General features: G+C 48.8%; 1 protein-coding gene across 3 annotated transcripts in view; it reads right to left on the bottom strand.

Moving 5' to 3' along the window:
- Nucleotides 1-16475, bottom strand: part of UCHL3 (ubiquitin C-terminal hydrolase L3) — a 66174-nt gene extending 49699 nt beyond the window's left edge. For 2 of the 3 annotated variants that reach the window (XM_055121726.1, XM_055121735.1), the window contains exons 1-2: nucleotides 16297-16475; nucleotides 16159-16170 (exon numbers count right to left, since the gene is read on the bottom strand). In XM_055121726.1, the coding sequence (XP_054977701.1) occupies nucleotides 16159-16170; nucleotides 16297-16338 (54 nt within the window). In that variant the 5' untranslated portion in view covers nucleotides 16339-16475. The remainder of the gene's footprint in view (nucleotides 1-16158; nucleotides 16171-16296) is intronic. The other variant, XM_055121730.1, reaches the window with a different exon arrangement.
- Between the last annotated feature and the right edge of the window lie 2502 nt (nucleotides 16476-18977).

Here is an 18977-nt window from a genome sequence, read left to right as displayed (position 1 = left end):
TTTTCTCTCTCTGTTTTTCCTTTCCGGTGGGGGAAAAGGCGTGGCAACCGCCATCTTATAAGGACCACTAAAGAGAGGTACGAGCTTGCAATGATGCAATTTCTGGCAGAAATTTCCCTGGACTTAGTTACTAAAATACTAAAATACAGAAATCCAATCAATATTTTGTGGAAATATTGAATGTAATCAAAGTAAAGAGAAAGTAAAGTGAAAATTACCAGATACAAAGGCAGGGTGGTGGGGGTGGGAGGGGAGGTTTACTGGGGTTCTTGGTGGTGGAATACGTGCACTGGTGAAGGGATGGGTGTTCGACCTTGTATAACTGAGACTTAAGCCTGAATGCTTTGTAACTTTCCACATGGTGATTCAATAAAAAAAAAATTTTTTTTAAAGTGAAAATACCTGACACCTGAAACTCAGGATAAAAAATAAATAAATTAAATAAAATTAATAAAAGTTAGAAACAACCAGAACTTTACTAAAACTGGTAAGTTATTTGATAGTTTTAAACTCATTTCCATCTCATTTTTTAAGGAAATAGATACACATAAGCTCTAGTAAAGAATTATTTTTGTTTTGGGGCCATACCCAGCAGCTCTGAGACTGCACCTGGCTCTGCACTCAGACAGCATTCCTGGCTGCAGCTCGGGGACCATATGAGGGGCTAGGGATCAAGCCCAGCAGGCAAGTGTTGCCCTATCACTCAAGCCCAGTAAAAAATTATTTTAATAGAAAATCAGAACACATTCTTGGGAGCCAGAGAGAGAGCACAGCGGGTCGGGCGCTTGCCTTGCACAAGGTCAACCCAGGTTCAACCCCTAGCATCTGGTCCCTGACATCTGGTCCCTGACATCTGGTCCCTCGAGTCCGCCAGTAACTCCTGAGTGTAGAGCCGGGAGTCAGCCCTGAGCGCAGCCGGGTGTGGCCCCAAAACCAAAACCAAATTCTCATAATTACCAAAAACGAAAAGATCGATGGATGGACAGACACCCATGAGCAGATAAGGGAAAAAAAAAAAAAGGTTCCAAGAAATCTGAGCAAATACCAAAAAATGCTTGACCAAAGAAGTAAATTACTAACTTCCTGAACCTCCAGCACACAACGAAACCTACTCAACCTCACTGTCACTCTGACATCTTGGCAAAAGAACTGCAACAAAAGCTCAGTGCTTTCTAAAAACTATTAAGACTTCATTGTAAAATAAAACATGACACCAAAATCTACTGCAAGGAGAAAAGAGGAAAGAATGAAAATGATATCAATTTCACAATTCTTTAAATTTTAGGTGATGGGGGAAAAGAACAAAAGAAATTTTCAACACCATATTTAAAAATGCATCATTAGAACGTACTTCTAGAATACATTATACCAGCTACTTCTCTTAACATCTGAAATGCAAAATCAACCAGGCCTGGAGAGACAGGACAGGGGTTAAGGTTCTTGTCTTGCATGCAGCCGGCCTATTTGATCACTGGTACCCCATACCTTGCACGCGGCCGACCCGGGTTTGATTCCTCTACCCCTCTCGGAGAGCCTGGCAAGCTACCGAGAGTATCCCACCCGCATGAAAGAGCCTGGCAAGCTCCCCGTGGCATATTCAATATGCCAAAAAATAGTAACAACAAGTCTCACAATGGAGATGTTACTGGTGCCCACTCGAGCAAATCGATGAGCAATGGGATGACAATGAGTGACCCCACATGGTGCCCTGAGGACAGAGACAGGAATAAGCACTGCTGGAGGGTGACCCGATAAAAAGGAAAAGGAAGGGAAATTGTGGATTAGGTATTTCTCCCTGAAGAATGAGCGATCATCAAGTGAGATCTTGCAAAACCAATAGAAACCATGTTTCATCTCACTCTGTCAAGTCAGTAAGAAAAGACAGGCGGGGGCGGGGCGGTGGGAGAGGTGCAGTGTTGGAGGGAAACTGGAGTCATAGGTGGTGGGAAAGGGACACTGGTGGAGGGATGGGTGTTGGAACATTGTATGACTGAACCCCAGTTAAGAACAGTTTTGTAACCATGTATGTCCTGGTGACTCAACAAAAATAAATAAATTCTTAAAGAATGTAAAAAGGCCTGCAGGCGGAATGCAGAGACAGGAGAGTGGGGAGGGTGCTCACCTGGCACCACGCTGAGCTCCCCAGTCCTGCCCGGAGTGATCCCTGAGCACCACTGGATATGCCATGCCTGCCCCCCCTTCAAAGAAAGAAAATCTCGCAGAAGCGACTCTCCTTAGTAAATTTCTAGAAATGCTTAGTGAGAAGTATTTCTAATCTTTTTTAAAAAAGCTTTTTTTTTTTTTTTGCCACGGCCACAAAGACAGCTCCAGGAGCTGGAGCACATGCTGGGAGTTCCAGATTCAACCTCTCACACCATGTGGCTCCCGAGCACAGCCAGGCACGTCGCCTGGGTACCATGAAATGGGGCAAGAAAGGGAACAAAAATGATTCGCAGAGGGCCAAAGTGAAAACTTTGCATGCAGGATGCCTGGGTCTGGTCCGACACCACGTGGCCCTCTGAGCACTGCCGGGAGCCAGGTCGCCACATTCAAGCACTGAGCTGGGAGTAGCCCCTGAGCACGGCCAGGGGCAGCCCCAAACAAAAATCATCATCAGTAACAACAGGTGGGATTGGCGTTGGAATAGTGCATGTAAGAAATCATCTTGAATAACTTTATAAAAACAAAATTAAATTAAAAAAAAAAAAAGGCAGCAACAGCAAAAACCATGGGAATGCATCCACCATTTAAAAAGGCAGTTAGGTCATGCACCCCACAGAGGGAGGGCGCCCGGAGAGGAGGGGCACCTCTGCAGGATTACACCCTGCCTTCACGAGACCTACTTGTGATTTCAGGCTCTAATAAAGTTCACAAAATGACTCCAAACGACTTCCCTTCCCTTTTCAAACAGCAAAAATTCTTTTTTTTTTAATTGAATCACCATGTGGAAGTTACAAAGTTCTCAGGCTTATGTCTCAGTTATACAATATTCAAACACCCATCCCTTCACCAGTGCCCATATTCTACCACCATAAACCCCAGTATACCCCCGCCCCCGCCCCCACCCCCAACTGTATAACTGATGAATTTCACTTCATTTTCTCTTTACCGTAATTACATTCCATATTTCAACACAAAACTCACTATTGTTGGAGTTTCCCCTCAAGAAAGACAGCCCTACTACCAAGGAAGCATTTGATAATTAGTTTTCCATTGCTTAGAATGAAGAGATATGTAGCCCCACTAAACAGCAAAAATTCTTAATATCCAATTCTACATAAGCCAAAAAGGGAAAAAAAAAATCACGGGCAGAATATGTGTCTTATTAGGCTCTTGCGTTCCAGCCCTTACGGGAGTCAGGAGAAAGAACACAGCAGGAGGATGCTCGCCTTGCATGCACTCAATCCGGTTCAACCCCTGGCATCCCATATATGGTCCCCCAAGCACTGCCAGGAGTGATCCCTGAGCACAGAGACAGGAGTCAGCCCGGAACACCACCTGCTGTGGTCTGGAAACAGGAAGCAAAACATTCCTTGTCTTTAGGGCTCTGACTGGCCACACAGAAGACACACACAAGTTTTATTCATGAAACAGCACTAACATTACAAAACTGCTTCAATAAAGCACTTTTTTTTTCTTTTTGAGTCACACCCAGCGATGCACAGGGGTTACTCCTGGTGGTGCTCGGGGGACATATGGGATGCTGGGAATCGAACCCGGGTTGGCCGCGTGCAAGGCAAACGCCCTACCTGCTGTGCTATCACTCCAGCCCCAAAGCTAAGCACATCTATGTCTACATAAATCCATTAACTTATGCCTATTTTTTGTCACTACTGTGGAGGCCACAGTCGGAAGGTGCCCTGGGGCTCAGGGTCACTTTCTGGTGGTACTGGGGTAACAAGGGTTGCACCCAGCAGTACTGAGGGGTGGGTTGCAATCTTCAATCTGGAGATCAAAACTTGGGCTCAAACCCAGAGCCTCACACGTGCAAAGCATGCACTCCAGCTCACCTTAACTTATGACAAATGTTTAAGATGTCTTTGTGCCGGGTCAGAGAAGTAGAAAGTGCCACACTCTAATTTCATTACCAGGCGTTCATGTCATCAATTTCAACCCCTATCAGACTGGCAGCCCTAAAGCATGGACTTTTGAGGAAAAATTTAAAAACCTGGCAAGAGAATTTATTTATGTGTCTCTCCCCAGGTCATAATGCTACTCATTTGCAAAACCAGACGGTATCCCTGTAAGAACTCTGCAAACTGTAAGGAAGAGTTAAGCATCTTGGCGAGTAAAGATGGGGGACAATTTGTGAAGTTACTGAAAATAAAGGAATTTTGTTTTAAACTTAACTCCACGTCAGCTAACGTGAACAAAAACAAAAAGTACTGAGATCCAAAGAAAACCACTGCAGTGAGACTGATCAGCATCCAAGAGAGAGAACAAACGATTAAATAACAGATTAAATAAAATAGGAAAAAAATCCCTTTTTAACTTTTTACTCATACCTTTATTCAAAGGAAACTGATGTGATTCAATTCAATTAATATCAAGTACATCAGTTTCATCTTTGACTCCAGATTACTGAGTCAGACTCCCATAGGAAGTCATCAGATGAGTAAGAAGAACAAAAGCATCTATTAATAGTAGTTACAGCAAGGAAGTGGAGAAAGGGAAGGGTCTTCAACTTCCTCCTCACTTCTTAGAACATGAAGATCTCCTAGACTTTTCATCATCAAAAAAAAGAAAAAAAAAATAGAAAGGAAAAAACCCAAGCTCATGTTAAAAATGATTGCACACAGAAAAAGGAGGAAATTCTTTGAAATATTAACAACGGATGTTTGAATTCAACTTTTTATATGCAGGGGATTTCGCCCCCACCCCCAAAATATGTTACTGCAGTCAGGGGTACGTTGCAAGTAGCAAAGAGCAGGCCTTGCATGCAACAGACCCTGGTCTAACCCAGAGAACTGCAGTAAAACCTCAGCAAAGTTTGCATGGCTCACTGAGGGGGAGAAGGAGGCAAAAAAAAAAAAAATTTTTATGGGGGGACTTGGGCCATAACTGGAGGTGCTCAAGGCTTACTCCTGGCTCTGCACTCAAGGATCACTCCTGGAAGGGCTCAGATGCCACAGATCCAACACAGGCTAGCCGCAAGCAAGGCAAATACCCTACCTGCTGTACTCTCTCTCTGGCCCACAAAAAGGTTATCTTTAAGATAGTTAAAATTAAGATATTTATAGTTTGCAACTTATGTACATCAATAGGTGTGTATACATAGATACACATTCGTGTATCTTACACTTAGTTACTCTCTGCTTGGTGTTCTGGGGTCACGCCCAGTGACACTGGTGGGGGAGGAACATGCAGTATAGTGTGGACTGAAGCCCTTCCAGGTCTCCTCCTGGCATCCTCGACACAGTACCCACAGAGAGAACGCTGCCATGCCTGCAGCGCCAAAGCCATTCCTACACTATCAGGTATGTCCTGTTTGAGAGGCTGAAGAGAGAGGACAGCAGGGAGAGCCTTTGCCTTGCACGCGGCCGATCCAGGTTCGATCCCTGGTGTTCCAAAAGGTCCCATACGATACCCCCAAGCACCACCAGGAGTTATTCCTGAGTGTGAGCCAGGAAAAAGCCCTGAACATCACCAGGCCTGGCCCCACAACCAAAAAATAGATAAATAAATAAGAAAGAAGCATCCTGTTTGCATCAAGCAGGACAAAGTGATGTTTAACCTGATATGAGTCTCCTGACATTTTCTACACACTGGGTAATAAAACTTACAAACAAACAAATTCTGTATGCTCAGCCTAGTACATTTTCACAATGCTGCTAAAACTTTGGCCAGTCAAGAAAAAAAAAAAAAATCAATAAATTATGTGCCCATAATAGAAACCTCAGTGAATTTACCAGTTTTACTCAGAGAGCCAATCCACTAAACAAAAATTATTTTAAAATCATTTTAAGATATGAAATTAGTTATTAGTGTTTTGAGGGAGGGACCCACCCGGCAATGCTAAGGGCCTACTCCTGTCTCTGCACTCAGGAATTACTCCTGGTGATGCTGGGGGTGGCAGGGACCATACAGGATGCTGGGGATTAAACCCGGGTCCGCTGTTTGCAAGGCAAAGGCCCTACCCAGTGTACCCAAGCTCCGGTCTTTATTCGCAAATATTTTAAGAAGCGCCAGGACTCTGAGACCTTGTTTTAATGCACTTTGACTGAGAGTAAGCGTCACAATGCTGCAGCAGGTAAGGTAGGCTTCGTTATGCAGGTTTTTCTCCGTGAGAAGAGTCTGAGAGGCTCAATGACTTGCATTTCACTTCCAACACCCACATGCAGCACGCAAGCCTGCACACCTTTTGATTTCCCGGCCTCAGCTCCCAGTTAATCATATTCCCGCCACCTGGTCTCCAGCCACAACGATCTGTCACCAAGTTCTCAGGGAATCTCCAGCCTTCTCTTCCCTCCTGGGTTGGGCATGTGAACGGCATTCCTCTCTTCCAGAGAAACTGCCCACCTCAGCCCCCAACTTCTAACAACTTCCTTCTATTCCTTCCCTGGGTGACAAAGCAACTGGGACGTTATAAATTTAAAGTAGCTGGTAAGGCAAACAAAAACTTCCAGCTTGTTTTTGTCTCATTTCCCCCACACACACACACCCACTTGTTCCTTTTATTTTTGGGTTTTGGTGCTCAGGGCTTACCCCTGGCTGTGCTCCGGGGACCATCTGTGATGCTAGGGATTGATCTAGGCTTGGTGACTTGCAAGGCTTCACCCCAGGATGATATCTCCAGCCCTATTTTCTTTTTGGCTTCTGTGGGAGAACAGGGCTGGTGACTGGGCCACACCCAGACTGTGGGCTGCATGCAAGGTAAGTGCCAACCTGCTGTACAATCTCGACCCCTCCCTTTTTACCCCCTTTGGCACTCAGGAGTGGTCCTGGGGTACCACGTGGTGCTGGGGACTGAACCCAGGGTTCCCACATACCAAATATGCGCTCCAGTTCTCTCAGCCATCTCCTTGCCCTGTTCATCTTCTTTTTAACTTCCCCTCCACTGCGAAGGTCTAATTCTGTGCACAGCACACCCTCTGCCGTCACATCCCTGACCCTTCCAAGTTGTGCCAAAGCCATATTCCCTGGTTTTTAACGACGCAGGTCAGAGCAGCAGTAGACTCTACCTTGTTATTAATGTACTAATCATCTAAGTTTTGAGGAAAATTACACCTATCTTGAAATCTCCGGACACTATGACCAGCGAAAGTACTGTGAGATAAAGAATCTGGTGAGTTGGGGCTGGAGAGATAGCACAGCGGGTAGGGCGTTTGCCTTGCACGCGGCCGACCCGGGTTCGAATCCCAGCATCCCGTCTGGTCCCCTGAGCACTGCCAGGGGTAATTCCTGAGTGCAGAGCCAGGAGTGGCCCCTGTGCATCACCGGGTGTGACCCAAAAAGCAAAAAAAAAAAAAAAAAAATCTGGTGAGTAACAGTTAAATGAGAAAACAACCGTTCTGAAAGCCCGGGAGCTAGCAAAGTAAATTTTAGTAAGAAATTGGGGGTGAGAGGAAATAACAAGAAAAAGAAAAATGAAATTGGATAGGCACAAAGCGGGGAAATATGGTCAACATTTCTGTGTGGGGCTTAAGCACAAAGAGAGATTTACTCCTCCGCAGGGTCTCCCACCTGTCAGCGACAGTGAGGCGAGGCTACTGTCACCACCAAGGACAAAGGGCTGTGGCCCCTGCTCCACACGACCCAGGCCCAGGTCTGTCCCACCCGGCTCCAAGGGCAACGACCGAGCACGAAGCTGGGAGGAACCCCTGAATCCCACAGGGTGTGTTGCTGCCCCTGCCCCCAACTAAGTGAAAATCAAAGAATCCTATCTGGGTAAGGGCTCACTCCAGCCCACCCCATCTACTACTCTACTGGATTCCTGTATCCGTTCCGTAGGCCTGTTTCATGAGGTCAGAGAAGCAGTGGGCTCAGAGAAAGGTGGGCAGGGGGCTGGGACCAGAGCACTGTGGGGAGGACACTGGCTTTGCCCAAGGCTGACTCGGGATTCAATTCCCAGCACCTCATAGGGCCCCCGGAGCCTGCCATGAGTGATCCGGGAGCACTGAGCCAGGAGTGAGCCCTGAGCACCCCCAGGTGTGGGCTTCCCCCCAACTCCTACACACACAAAAAAAAGAGGACCAGGAGTTATAGGGTTTAGGAAGACTTCCTAGCCTGAGAATCTGAGCATGCGTAGAGGTAGAGAAGGAAATTTATGGGCCAGAGAGACAGTACAGTGGGTAGGGCACCTGCCTGGAACGCAGCCAACCCGGATTTGATCCCCAGCATCCCATATGGTCCCCAGAGCAGGGCCAAGAGTAATTGCTGAGTGCAGAGCCAGGAGTTAACCCTTGACATCGCCAGGTGTGACCCATAAACCAAAAAGGAAAAAAAAAAAAGAAAACATATGATGATTCTTGTCCTCAGATAATTTCAGTAATTTTTTTAAAACAGTAATGCAATTAGACTTACTCTATATATAATTTCAGTGGGATGGCTGACAGACAACAGGAAGAAAGTACAGAAAGCAAATTTTTCAATTAAAAAAAACCCTATCATTCTTATTTTATTATCCTACCTTATTCTCATGATAACAAACAAATCACCTGGGGCTAGAAAAGTGCAACTGCGTCGCATGTGTGAAGCTGTGGGTTCAATCCCTGGCCCCAGAGCACCCTGAGGTGTAGCCTCGTGGCCCCTGAGGACCAAAAGCACCACAGGGAATGGCCTGGGGCCCCCTAAGAACTACCAAGTGTAGCTTCCACAATAAAAACATCTGTTTAAGTTGTCTGGTTCGATTTGGAGCCACACTCAGTGGATGCTCAGGGCCTGCTCCTGGCTCCGTGCTCAGGAATCACTCCTGGTGGTACCTAGGGGACCAAATTAGAGAGCAGGGTTGGATCCAAGCACAGGTGGAGGCCAGGCAAGCCCCAGACCAGCTGTACTATCTCTCCAACCCTGAAAAACAAATTTTATTATCCCCCATTATTAGACACACCATTGCTCTCTGCAGCATTTAAGCAGATGATTTATAATCACATTAACAATAATTAGGGAAAGGGGAGTTTGAGCCACACCCAGCAGTACTCAGAGTCTATTCCTCACTCCGTGTTCAAGGGGTCACTCACCGCAAAGCTCAAGGGAGGGAGGGGCCCTTTGGGATGCTAGGCATTCATCTGGGGTCAGTTGCACGCAAGGCAAATGCAGTACCTTCTGAACTATTATTTCTCCGGCCCCGAAGACTTTGAGAAAGTCTCTTTAGAGCAGGAAAGCTACTGACAAGCACTGAGCGCTAGGAGCCAGGCACTACTGGTACTTCAGACAAGTCCTTGCTCTAACACGGCTATGACCGAGTGGTAGGATACTCAGGACCAACCTCAAAGCACAGAGCAACGCGTTAAGTTCACGAGGTGGTACTATGAAGGAAATAAAACAAAACACTGCAGACCGGGGAAGGGGACGGAGGGGATGGACCTATTTTAGCTGTGTAACCCAGGAAAGACAGAGAAGGTGACTTTAAGGTGAGACATCAATGGCAAAGAAGAACCAGCCACGAACTAACGCAGAGGAGAATAATCAGAGCGACGAGGAGCACGGAGGTAGCCCGGAGCCGAGAGGGACTTGGCAGAGAGACAGCAGCCCAGCCTGAGGGGCACAGACTGCACAACCCCGCCCAGGGGCACCAGAGTGGGTGTCCGCAGAGGGCCATGGTGTTGCTTATAGAGAGTTCGCAGCAGGGAGACAGAAGAAGTGACGTGCGCTGTCGCGAAACCACGTTCGAGATCTCTGGAGAACAGATTTTAGAAAAGGGAGAAGGAAAACACACTACCATGGGGGCTGCCCTAGTTGGCAGAAGGACAACACTAGGGTGGGATGCAGGTGTGGGAGCGGAGCTGAGTAACCGGGTTCAGGATGGATTTTGCAGGAAGAGTCTAAGAGTTGCAAATGACGGAGCCTGAGGAGTCAGGAAAAGAGTACTGGCTGTGACTAGCACTCACAGAGCACATTCGCTCCCTTTTTGCTGTTGCTGCTGTTGTTGCTGGTTTGGGGGCCATACCCAGCAGCCTGGGGGTCCCTCCCAGTGGTGCTCCAGGGAACACATCGTGTTAGCAGAGCTTGAACCCGGGGCGTCGGGCTCACAGAGCCTGCGGGGCTCTCTCCCACGCCGGTGTATATACTCCACGTGTGGTAATGAACTGAACCTTTGTGTTAGGAGCGCTGAGAAACCGGAAGGGTTAGGGTGGTCTCCACGCTCACGGCGAAATCCAAGGAACCAGACGGAAACACTGCGGCCTCTCTGCATGAGCACGGCTGCAAAGGAGAACCTACAGCACCCTTTGGGGCATCGGCTACGGCGGTGTCCCCGGGAGGCTGGAAACGAATCGGGAGAGGATGGAAACCCAGATGCTTTCCCGCCGTGTTCAATCTGAGGTATCTGTGAGACTCCCGGGTAGAGCGATCAGAGAGGGAGAGGAACACACACATACACACATCTCCCATCGGGTGGAGAGGGCAGGCCCAGGGCAGTGAGGGGCCACACGGCAGAGAGACAGCAGCCCAGGAGGGGGGAAAGGCCGCACGTGGAGATTAGCCCAAAAGATCTGCGGCGCTCACTGCAAGTTAGAAAAGGGAGCCAGGGAGGCTGTCTGAGTGCGAGATTTGCATTCAGGAGTTGCAGGTGCCACGCCCGGCATCATCTTGTGTCCCTGGACCAATGAGGAGTGACCCCTAAGCATCACCAGGTGCGGCCCCAAAACCCAATAATTATATAGTAAAAAGAAGTTGGAAGGGACACGATCTAGTAAAGAGAGAAGTCGGCCAGAGAAACGGGGCGGGAAGCCAGAATGATCACAGAAGGCCAGGAAAGAAAAGGGCGCCCCGAGAATGGAATGGGCTATGCTACCAAATGCTGCGGAGAGGTCTCGAAAGAGGGCCGCAGGGAAAGGTCTCTGGACCCGACAAAGAGACACTGAGTGAACCCGGCAAGGTAACAGCGATGACGTGAGGACAGACGCAAACCGGGCAAGAGTCATCTGGGAAAAAGAATGAAGACGAGGAAAGTTAGTGGTGGCTCCGACAAACAGCTCTGAGAGCTGAGGGTGAAGGAAAGAGTGCGGAGGTGGCACGAGACGGCAGGGGAGTGAGGGAGCTTCCAGACGGAAAGTTTTGTAAGCTGCCAAATGTTGGCATAGCGTGGGCAAGACTCCAGCAGATAATATGCGATTCTTTCATTCGACGCAGCTGAGCTGAATACAATAGTTATGTCAAAGTAAACGATTTTTCTCTGGACACTGGACTTGATGACAGAAAATATTTTGCCTCAACATCACAATGAGGGGCTGGGGAGATAGTGCAGCACGCAGAGCACTGGCCCTGCACATGGCCGACCCGGGTTCAATCCCCAGCCCTCCACAGGGTCCCCCCTAACCCTCCCCAGGAGTGATCCCTGAGCTCATAGCCAAGCACCACCGGGTACAGTTCAAAAGCAAAAAAAAAAAAAAAAAGTAGCAAGGAGACTTCGAGGGAGGTTCGTATAAAATTCATTAGTGCTAAAATGCAACAACAGGTAAAATATAAATGTCACGGTGCTACACCCAAGTCACAAAAGCAAAATCAAAAAGAAAAATCTAGTACAGTCGTAAGAAGAAAGGCACTAATTGCCCACATCACAAACTGTGCCTTGTTAAAATTTTAACAACTCCTAAGCTCAAGTATCTGTAAGTTTCCATAAGATAGTGGCTGTTATTATACGTTTGAATGCGTAGGTAAATAAAAGAGAGTTTAAAGTCCATAATCTTCACATCACTTAATTTTGGTTCTAGGGAGGCCCTACCTACAGCACGAGACACTTTTCTTAGACGTCTCAGTACTGAGCGACAGTACAGCAGGCAGGGGGCTCGCCTTCCAAGCGGCAAACTGGGGCTCTAGCGCCAGCACGGCTTAGGGTCCCCCGAGCACTACCAGGCATGACCCCTGAGTGCTGACCCAGGAGTAAGCCCTAAGCACCACCAGATGTGGAAGCCTCTCCTTAAAAAAAAAAAAAAAAAAGAATTTCCTCAATAATTAATCAACAAGCAATCACGGCTTATCTCCGGAGACGAATGACTACTAGGCAATGTCCAACCACAAGGAAAGATGGCATGTGCGGGCCACTCAAATTCCTAGTAGGCATCACTTCTGCATGGAGCAGCGGTTGCACAAACTAAGCGTACAGGCCACTACAGCACGGCCGCAGAGCTGAAATCAAGAAACGTGAGCTAGGAGACACCCCGATGGACCGGAACACACAGTCTGCATACAGGAGCACTGGGTTCCATCCCAAAGCACCACGGGTTCCCCAAGCACTGTGACAGGGGTGAGCCTCTAGCCCCAGCGTGTTGTGGCCCCCCCCTCAAAGCAGGGCAGGAATTAAGAAAGCCTACAATGTCGCTAAATTAAAGAAATAAAAGATGGTGGGAGTGGATAACAACTTTTGAGGTTTATTTGTGGCTTACTGGACCCAGTACTCAAACTCCAAGTCAGTTAATTTAAATTTGCATGCATTTTCTCTTCTAGGTCCTGATATTAACACAACAAAGAACCAACCATCAAGTTTTTCTTTTAAATTGCAACTAATGACTTCTAGGGGCAAGAGAGAGAGCCCAGAGGCTGGACGAAAGCTTTGCATGAGAGAGGGCCACGTTCAACCCTGGACTCCCGAAGTGCAGGGCCAAGAGTAGCTCCAGAGCACTCAAAAAGAGAACCAAACAAAAACTCCCTGAAACAAAACCCAAGCCATCTCCCACTTACCCGGTCTCCCACTAAGCGTATTCCTTTTCAATACAGAGCTACAGCAAACTGAACCACCGCACCATGGCATGCCAGAAACTACATCATCATATCCTCATAACATCTCTTCCCTGCTTCTGTCACCCCACAGTGGCCCCCTGTCACTCTCCGACTCCCCACTGCTTTTCCTGACAAGTCTTCATCAGAGCACCCTGGGAACTTGACCAAGCGCTACTGGTCTGTTCGTCGCTGTCTTCCCTCTGAGCCGAAAAGCACAAAACCACAAACGTGTTCACTGCAAAGGCATGACGTGGAGCCTGCTCGTACCTGGCTTTACACACGCCCCACCCATACCACCGGATAATGTAAATAAGTGAAGGTGTCCCCACAGTTTCTTAAGATCACCTAGGAACAAAGTGCACGAGCCATTTAAGTGAAGGTGAAGCACATTATGTTTCCAGTTACATAAGCTCACTTATTAAAACATCTAAAAATAATTCTTCTTAACTCAGCCTCCCCCCCCCCCCCCACCCAACAACAGGAGCAGAAAAAGACAAGAATGTCCTCTCTTCATTCTATTCAGCTTTGTACTGAAGGTCACAAGCAGTACAAAGAGAAAACTACGAAAGGCATTATCAATTGTATGTTTGAAAAGAAATAAGTCTATTCATAGACAAAAAAATAATCATCTACAGAAAATCCCAATGCATCCATACACACATACACACACACACACACACACACACACACACACACACATACACACAAATCCCGACTGCAGAATAAGTGTATTTAGATGAGTGCACAAGATACAAAGAAACATACAGGGGCCACAGAGATGGCTCAACTGAATGAATGCATGCATGCACACACACACACACACACACACACACACACCCCGGCACCACCAGGAGCGCTTGTGCACACAGAGACACACACACACACACACACACACACACACAGAGGACTCACACAGTCAATACATAAAAATCAGCTGCATTTCTTTTTTTTTTTTTCTTTTTGGGTCACACCTGGCGATGCACAGGGGTCACTCCTGGCGGTGCTCAGGGGACCATATGGGATGCTGGGAATCAAAACCGGGTCGGCCGCGTGCAAGGCAAACGCCCTACCCGCTGTGCTATTGCTCCAGCCCCTCAGCTGCATTTCTATACACAAGAATAGAAAAATCTGAAACAGTGTGAAGTGGATGTTGGCACCGCACAGGGCCCTGGGTCTGATTCCCTGGCACCGCATGGCACAGCCCCACACATCCCTCAGACGACACAGTACCAATTACTAAAGCACCAAAAATCATTCCTTAGGATCATCCTAGTAAAACAGGTGCAAGGTCCACATGCTAGAACGACTAGCCACTGCTGACAGCTACCAAAGCCTTCCCAGGGAAAGGTATGCATGGCTCCTCTTCACGGATGGGTAAGGCTGGTTACTGCTGCTAGCCTGTCCTAACCAGGCACAACTAACCAAAAAATCGAGACTTTTTTTTTTTTGGATCACACCTGGCGATGCTCAGGGGTCACTCCTGGCTCTGCACTGAATTACCCCTGGCAGTGCTCAGGGGACCATATGCGATGCTGGGAATCGAACCCGGGTCGGCCGCATGCAAGGCAAACGCCCTACCCGCTGTGCTATCGCTCCAGCCCCAAAATCGGACTCTTGTAGAAATTAATAAACTGATTCTAAAATGTACATGCAAAGGGTACATAAAAGAACCCAAAATTTGTTTAAGAGAACACAAAGTTGGATAATTTCTACTATTTGATTTCACGACAATCCAACAGTGTGGTACTGATAAAAAGACACAAGGATCAATGAAACCGAAGAGTCTAGATACAGGGTAAGCTGATTTTTTTAGAAAGTGTGCACACCGGGGGCCTGGAGAGGGCCTCAAGATGGACGAGCACCGGCCACGCTCACGCCCGTCTAGGACTCATGTACGCTCTTGTACCTCAGGACCTGACCACCACACAGCAAAGAAAAGGAAATGACGCAGAAGTAGTTTTTTGTTAACTCAGAGAAATATACGTGTTATCTGTGCAGTAGATATACAACACACAACACAGGTGTGTTGCTTTTCAACTTAATTCAAGCTTACTTGCATTTTTTTTTTTTACAAAGCCGCAAATTCTAATTCTGCCTGAAAACTGTCTGGTCTTTACAAAGAGGTAAAAGTGTTATCAGGCAATGAATGAAAGGGAAGGCAATTTTTTTTTAAAAAGGAGAAAACTAATAAAGAAAATTAACATTAAACACCAAGTTAAAAATAACATATAGAAGAATGCAAGCTGGGTTTTAAGCTTTACATATTTCTAGATTACCAAACGGGGGGAGAGGGGGTGGCATAACTAACATGGCATTTCAAAAGTTTAATAGGCCTGAGAAAGAAAACAAAGGGTTTTCTGTAACCATCCAGTATTTCTACCTACTTTCTTTGCATAAAGGACCTTCTAAAGAGGTTGGAAGAAACCAACCAAGTTAAGCACATGAGCGAACTGCGGAGGGTGGGGTGAGGCAAACAGAAAGAGATCAGAAAAATTAATAAGAAAAAAAAAATGACCACCTGAGCAAAATCCAAAGTCCAAACCCGGTAGCACTTACTATTGTTCTTCTCTTTGGAGCCAGCTTTGGAGATATGTTCCCCACCCTCCCCCACCCATCCCCTTCCCTCCCCATCCCCACCCCCCCCCCCACCACCACCACCCCTGCAACCTCCAGCCTGAGTAGGTGGCCAGGAATGGCGTGGGGTGGAGCACTCTTTAGAAGGCGCTTGTCTAGGGTCTAGAAAAGCGACTTCATAGAAATGCCAGGTCAGGAGGGACTGGGAAGAGAAGAGGGGGCGTGGCAGGGAAGAAGGGGTGGGGGGGGGGGCGGGGGAGGGGGGGTGACTGGATGGGGCAAGAGATGATTGGGAGGTGAGTTCACAGTGCGGGCGGGTGGATGAAATTACCAGGGCTGGGTGGGCGAGTTTACAGAGCGTGGAGTCAGGTAGTGTCGGTCAATTAGTCACCCATCAGGCTCAGGGGTGGGAAAATTAGGGAACCTGGCACGAGCCGGGCGGGGGGGGGGGGCCCGAAATCAAGGAAAGAGGAGGCCGGGGATCGGGTGGGGTGGGAGGGCGTCCTTGCAATCTCCTACCCCGAGATGACGACGAGGACCCCCCTCCCCCCTGGCAGCAGGGGTGCACGGCAGCCGCGAGCATCCCAGGTGGGTGGGGAGGGGGTGGGGGGGCGCACGCCGGGCCGGGGCGCGCCGAGACCCCGCCTCCCACCTCCAGGCTTCTCCCAGGGGTGGGCACGCAGGGCTCCGGGGGTCCTCGCTCACCTGGTTGGTGACCTGGAAAGGGACAGAGAGAGAGAGAGAAGGCGGTTTAGACGCAGGTGGCCCCCCGGCCCCCGGCCCTGCGCGCGCGCGCGTCCGCGTGGTCCCCGCCGCCGCCGCCGCCCCGCCGCCGCCGCCCACCTCGGGGTTGGCCTCCAGCGGCAGCCAGCGGTGACCCTCCATGGCCGATGCTCCCGGCCGCCGTCCAGCTCTGACAGCCGTCGCCACCGCCGCCGCCGCCGCTTCCGCCCCCGCGCGCCCTGACCCGGGCCGGTCCACACCGCCGGCTCCCGCGGGGGGGGGGGGAGGAGGAGGAGGGCGAGAGTCGGGACGGAGGCGCCCGGCCTAGCGCCCCCCGCCCGGCGCGCCCCGCATGACAGCGCCCAAGGACGTCCCAGACCAGGAGCCCGGGGGCCGCGGCCGCCGCTGCCGCCGCCGCAGGCCCCGCGCGTCCCCCAGCCCGGGGGGCCGCACGCTTGGACTCTTCCGAGCCCCGCCGGGCGCGCCGCTGCTGCGCATGCGCCGCCCGCGCCGCGTGCCCGCCGGCCTGCCCCGCCGCGGCCTGCAGTGGCGGCCGCGGGGCGTTAGGGGGCGCGCCGCCGGGAACCCGCTCAGCCTCCATCCTCCAAAGGGGAAAAAAAAAAAAAATAGGTTGTTGGGGAGTCCTGCCTGGCCCAGGTTTCTCTGCCTTGATCAGGATCCAGAAAGATCGCGTTAGCCTGGCCTGCGAAGGCAGGATGCGGGGTGCATTTCGGAACAGCTAACTCGGGTTCTCTTTCTTTTTTTTTTTAATTTTTTTTAATTGAATCACTGTGAGATGGACCCTTTCAAAGCTGGTCAGGATTAGGTTTCAGTCATACAGTGTACATTTCCACCGCCAGCCTGCCTCTGTGGCAGGCACCCTTCGTGTGTGTGTGTCTGTCTGTCTGTCTCTCTCTCTCTCTCTCTCTCTCTCTCTCTTTAATTTTGGGCATCGTGGCTTACAATACAAATACTGAAAGGTTATTAAGAATAGCCCTTGGGGCTGGAGCGATAGCACAGCGGGTAGGGCATTTGCCTTGCACGCGGCCAACCCAGGTTTGAATCCCAGCATCCCATATGGTCCCCTGAGCACCGCCAGGGGTAATTCCTGAGTGCAGAGACAGGAGTAACCCCTGTGCATCTCCAGGTGTGACCAAAAAAAGCAAAAAAAAAAAAAAAAAAGAATAGACCTTTGCCTACTTTTAACACTCAGCTCCTGTCCAACATCATCATTTCCAACTATTATTGTCATACTATGCCATTTTCTATCTCTCTATCTTACCTACCTTCCGCTCTCACACACACTTGTGGTTGATTCCAACCATCGACCAGTGGCCTGCCATGGATATTAGTCTCATATAGTCTCATATATATATATATATACATATATATATATATCCCATTGCTCATCGATTTGTTCGAGTGGGCACCAGTAACGGCTCTCATTGAGAGACTTATTGTTGCTGTTTTTGGCATATCCAATACCCACGGGTAGCTTGCCAGGGTCTGCCGCCCAGGCGGGATACTCTCAGTAGCTTGCCGGGCTCTCCAAGAGGGGTGGAGGAATCGAATATATATAGTGTTTGCCTTGCAGGCGGCCAACCTGGGTTCGATCCTCTGTCCCTCTCGGAGAGCCAGGCAAGCTACCAAGAGTATCCCTCCCACACGGCAGAACCTGGCAAGCTACCCATAGTGTATTCAATATGCCAAAAACAATAACAACAAGTCTCACAATGGAGATGTTACTGATGCCCGCTTGAGCAAATCAATGAACAACAGGACGACAGTGCTACAGTGCTATATATTATATACAACAGATGAATGCAGTCATTCTATATCTGTCCCTCTCCTTCTGACTCATTTTACTCAGCGTGATTCTCTCTCCATGTCCATCCATTTATAGGCAGAGTTCATGACTTTATTTTTCCTCACAGCTGCATAGTAATGCATAGTGTAGATGTGTCATAACTCGGATTCTCTTAATAGAAGTTATTGGGGTTACCTAGCGTGAATCCGACATGGAACAAAATGTTGGGGACTGAAAGCTGAGCTCCTTGGTAGAATAGGAATTGGACAAAAGAATAAAGACTCACAGTGAAGTGTGATAAGGGCGAGATGGGAGTAGCCACTGAGACTGCAGGTCAAGGGGAAATTGGGGCATCCTGGAAGATTTCTGGAGAAGGGGGTCAGCTGGACAGAACCTTCAGCAAAGAGTAAAGAATAGCCAGGCTGGGTGGACCAGTTGCTTCTAAGACTAACTAGTGCAGCGTGGCTGCAGAGTCTACATCATAAAAGGGCAGTGGTTAGCTGTGACGCTGGAGAGATAAATAGGAACAAGTGGAAATCGAGAAATCTGGGCCAGCAACCGATACCTGGATAAAAAAGCTAGTGTGTAGACTCAATGGAATGCTACTCGGCCAGTTAAAAAGTAAATAACAGATAAAATTGTGCCTTCTGGGACAAAGTGAATGGAAGTTGAGATGATTATGCTAAAAAAAAAATAAGAAAGTTAAAGGCAAGTAACTAAGATTTCACTCATGTGGGAATGTAACTCACTGAAGTCAAAGGGCAAAAAGTCAACAATAAAACCATCTCTTTATTCAGTGGAAACTATGGAGCTTGGGGCTGGAGCGATAGCACCAAGGGTAGGGCGTTTGCCTTGCATGCAGCCAACCCGGGTTCGAATCCCAGCATCGCATATGGTCCCCTGAGCACCGCCAGGAGTAATTCCGGAGTGCAGAGCCAGGAGTAACCCCTGTGCATCGCCAGGTGTGACCCAAAAAAAAAAAAAGAAAGAAACT

Source organism: Sorex araneus, chromosome 1 (genome assembly GCF_027595985.1).
Source record: "Sorex araneus isolate mSorAra2 chromosome 1, mSorAra2.pri, whole genome shotgun sequence".
Taxonomy (NCBI): domain Eukaryota; kingdom Metazoa; phylum Chordata; class Mammalia; order Eulipotyphla; family Soricidae; genus Sorex; species Sorex araneus.
This window is presented reverse-complemented; position numbering and strand designations above follow the sequence as displayed.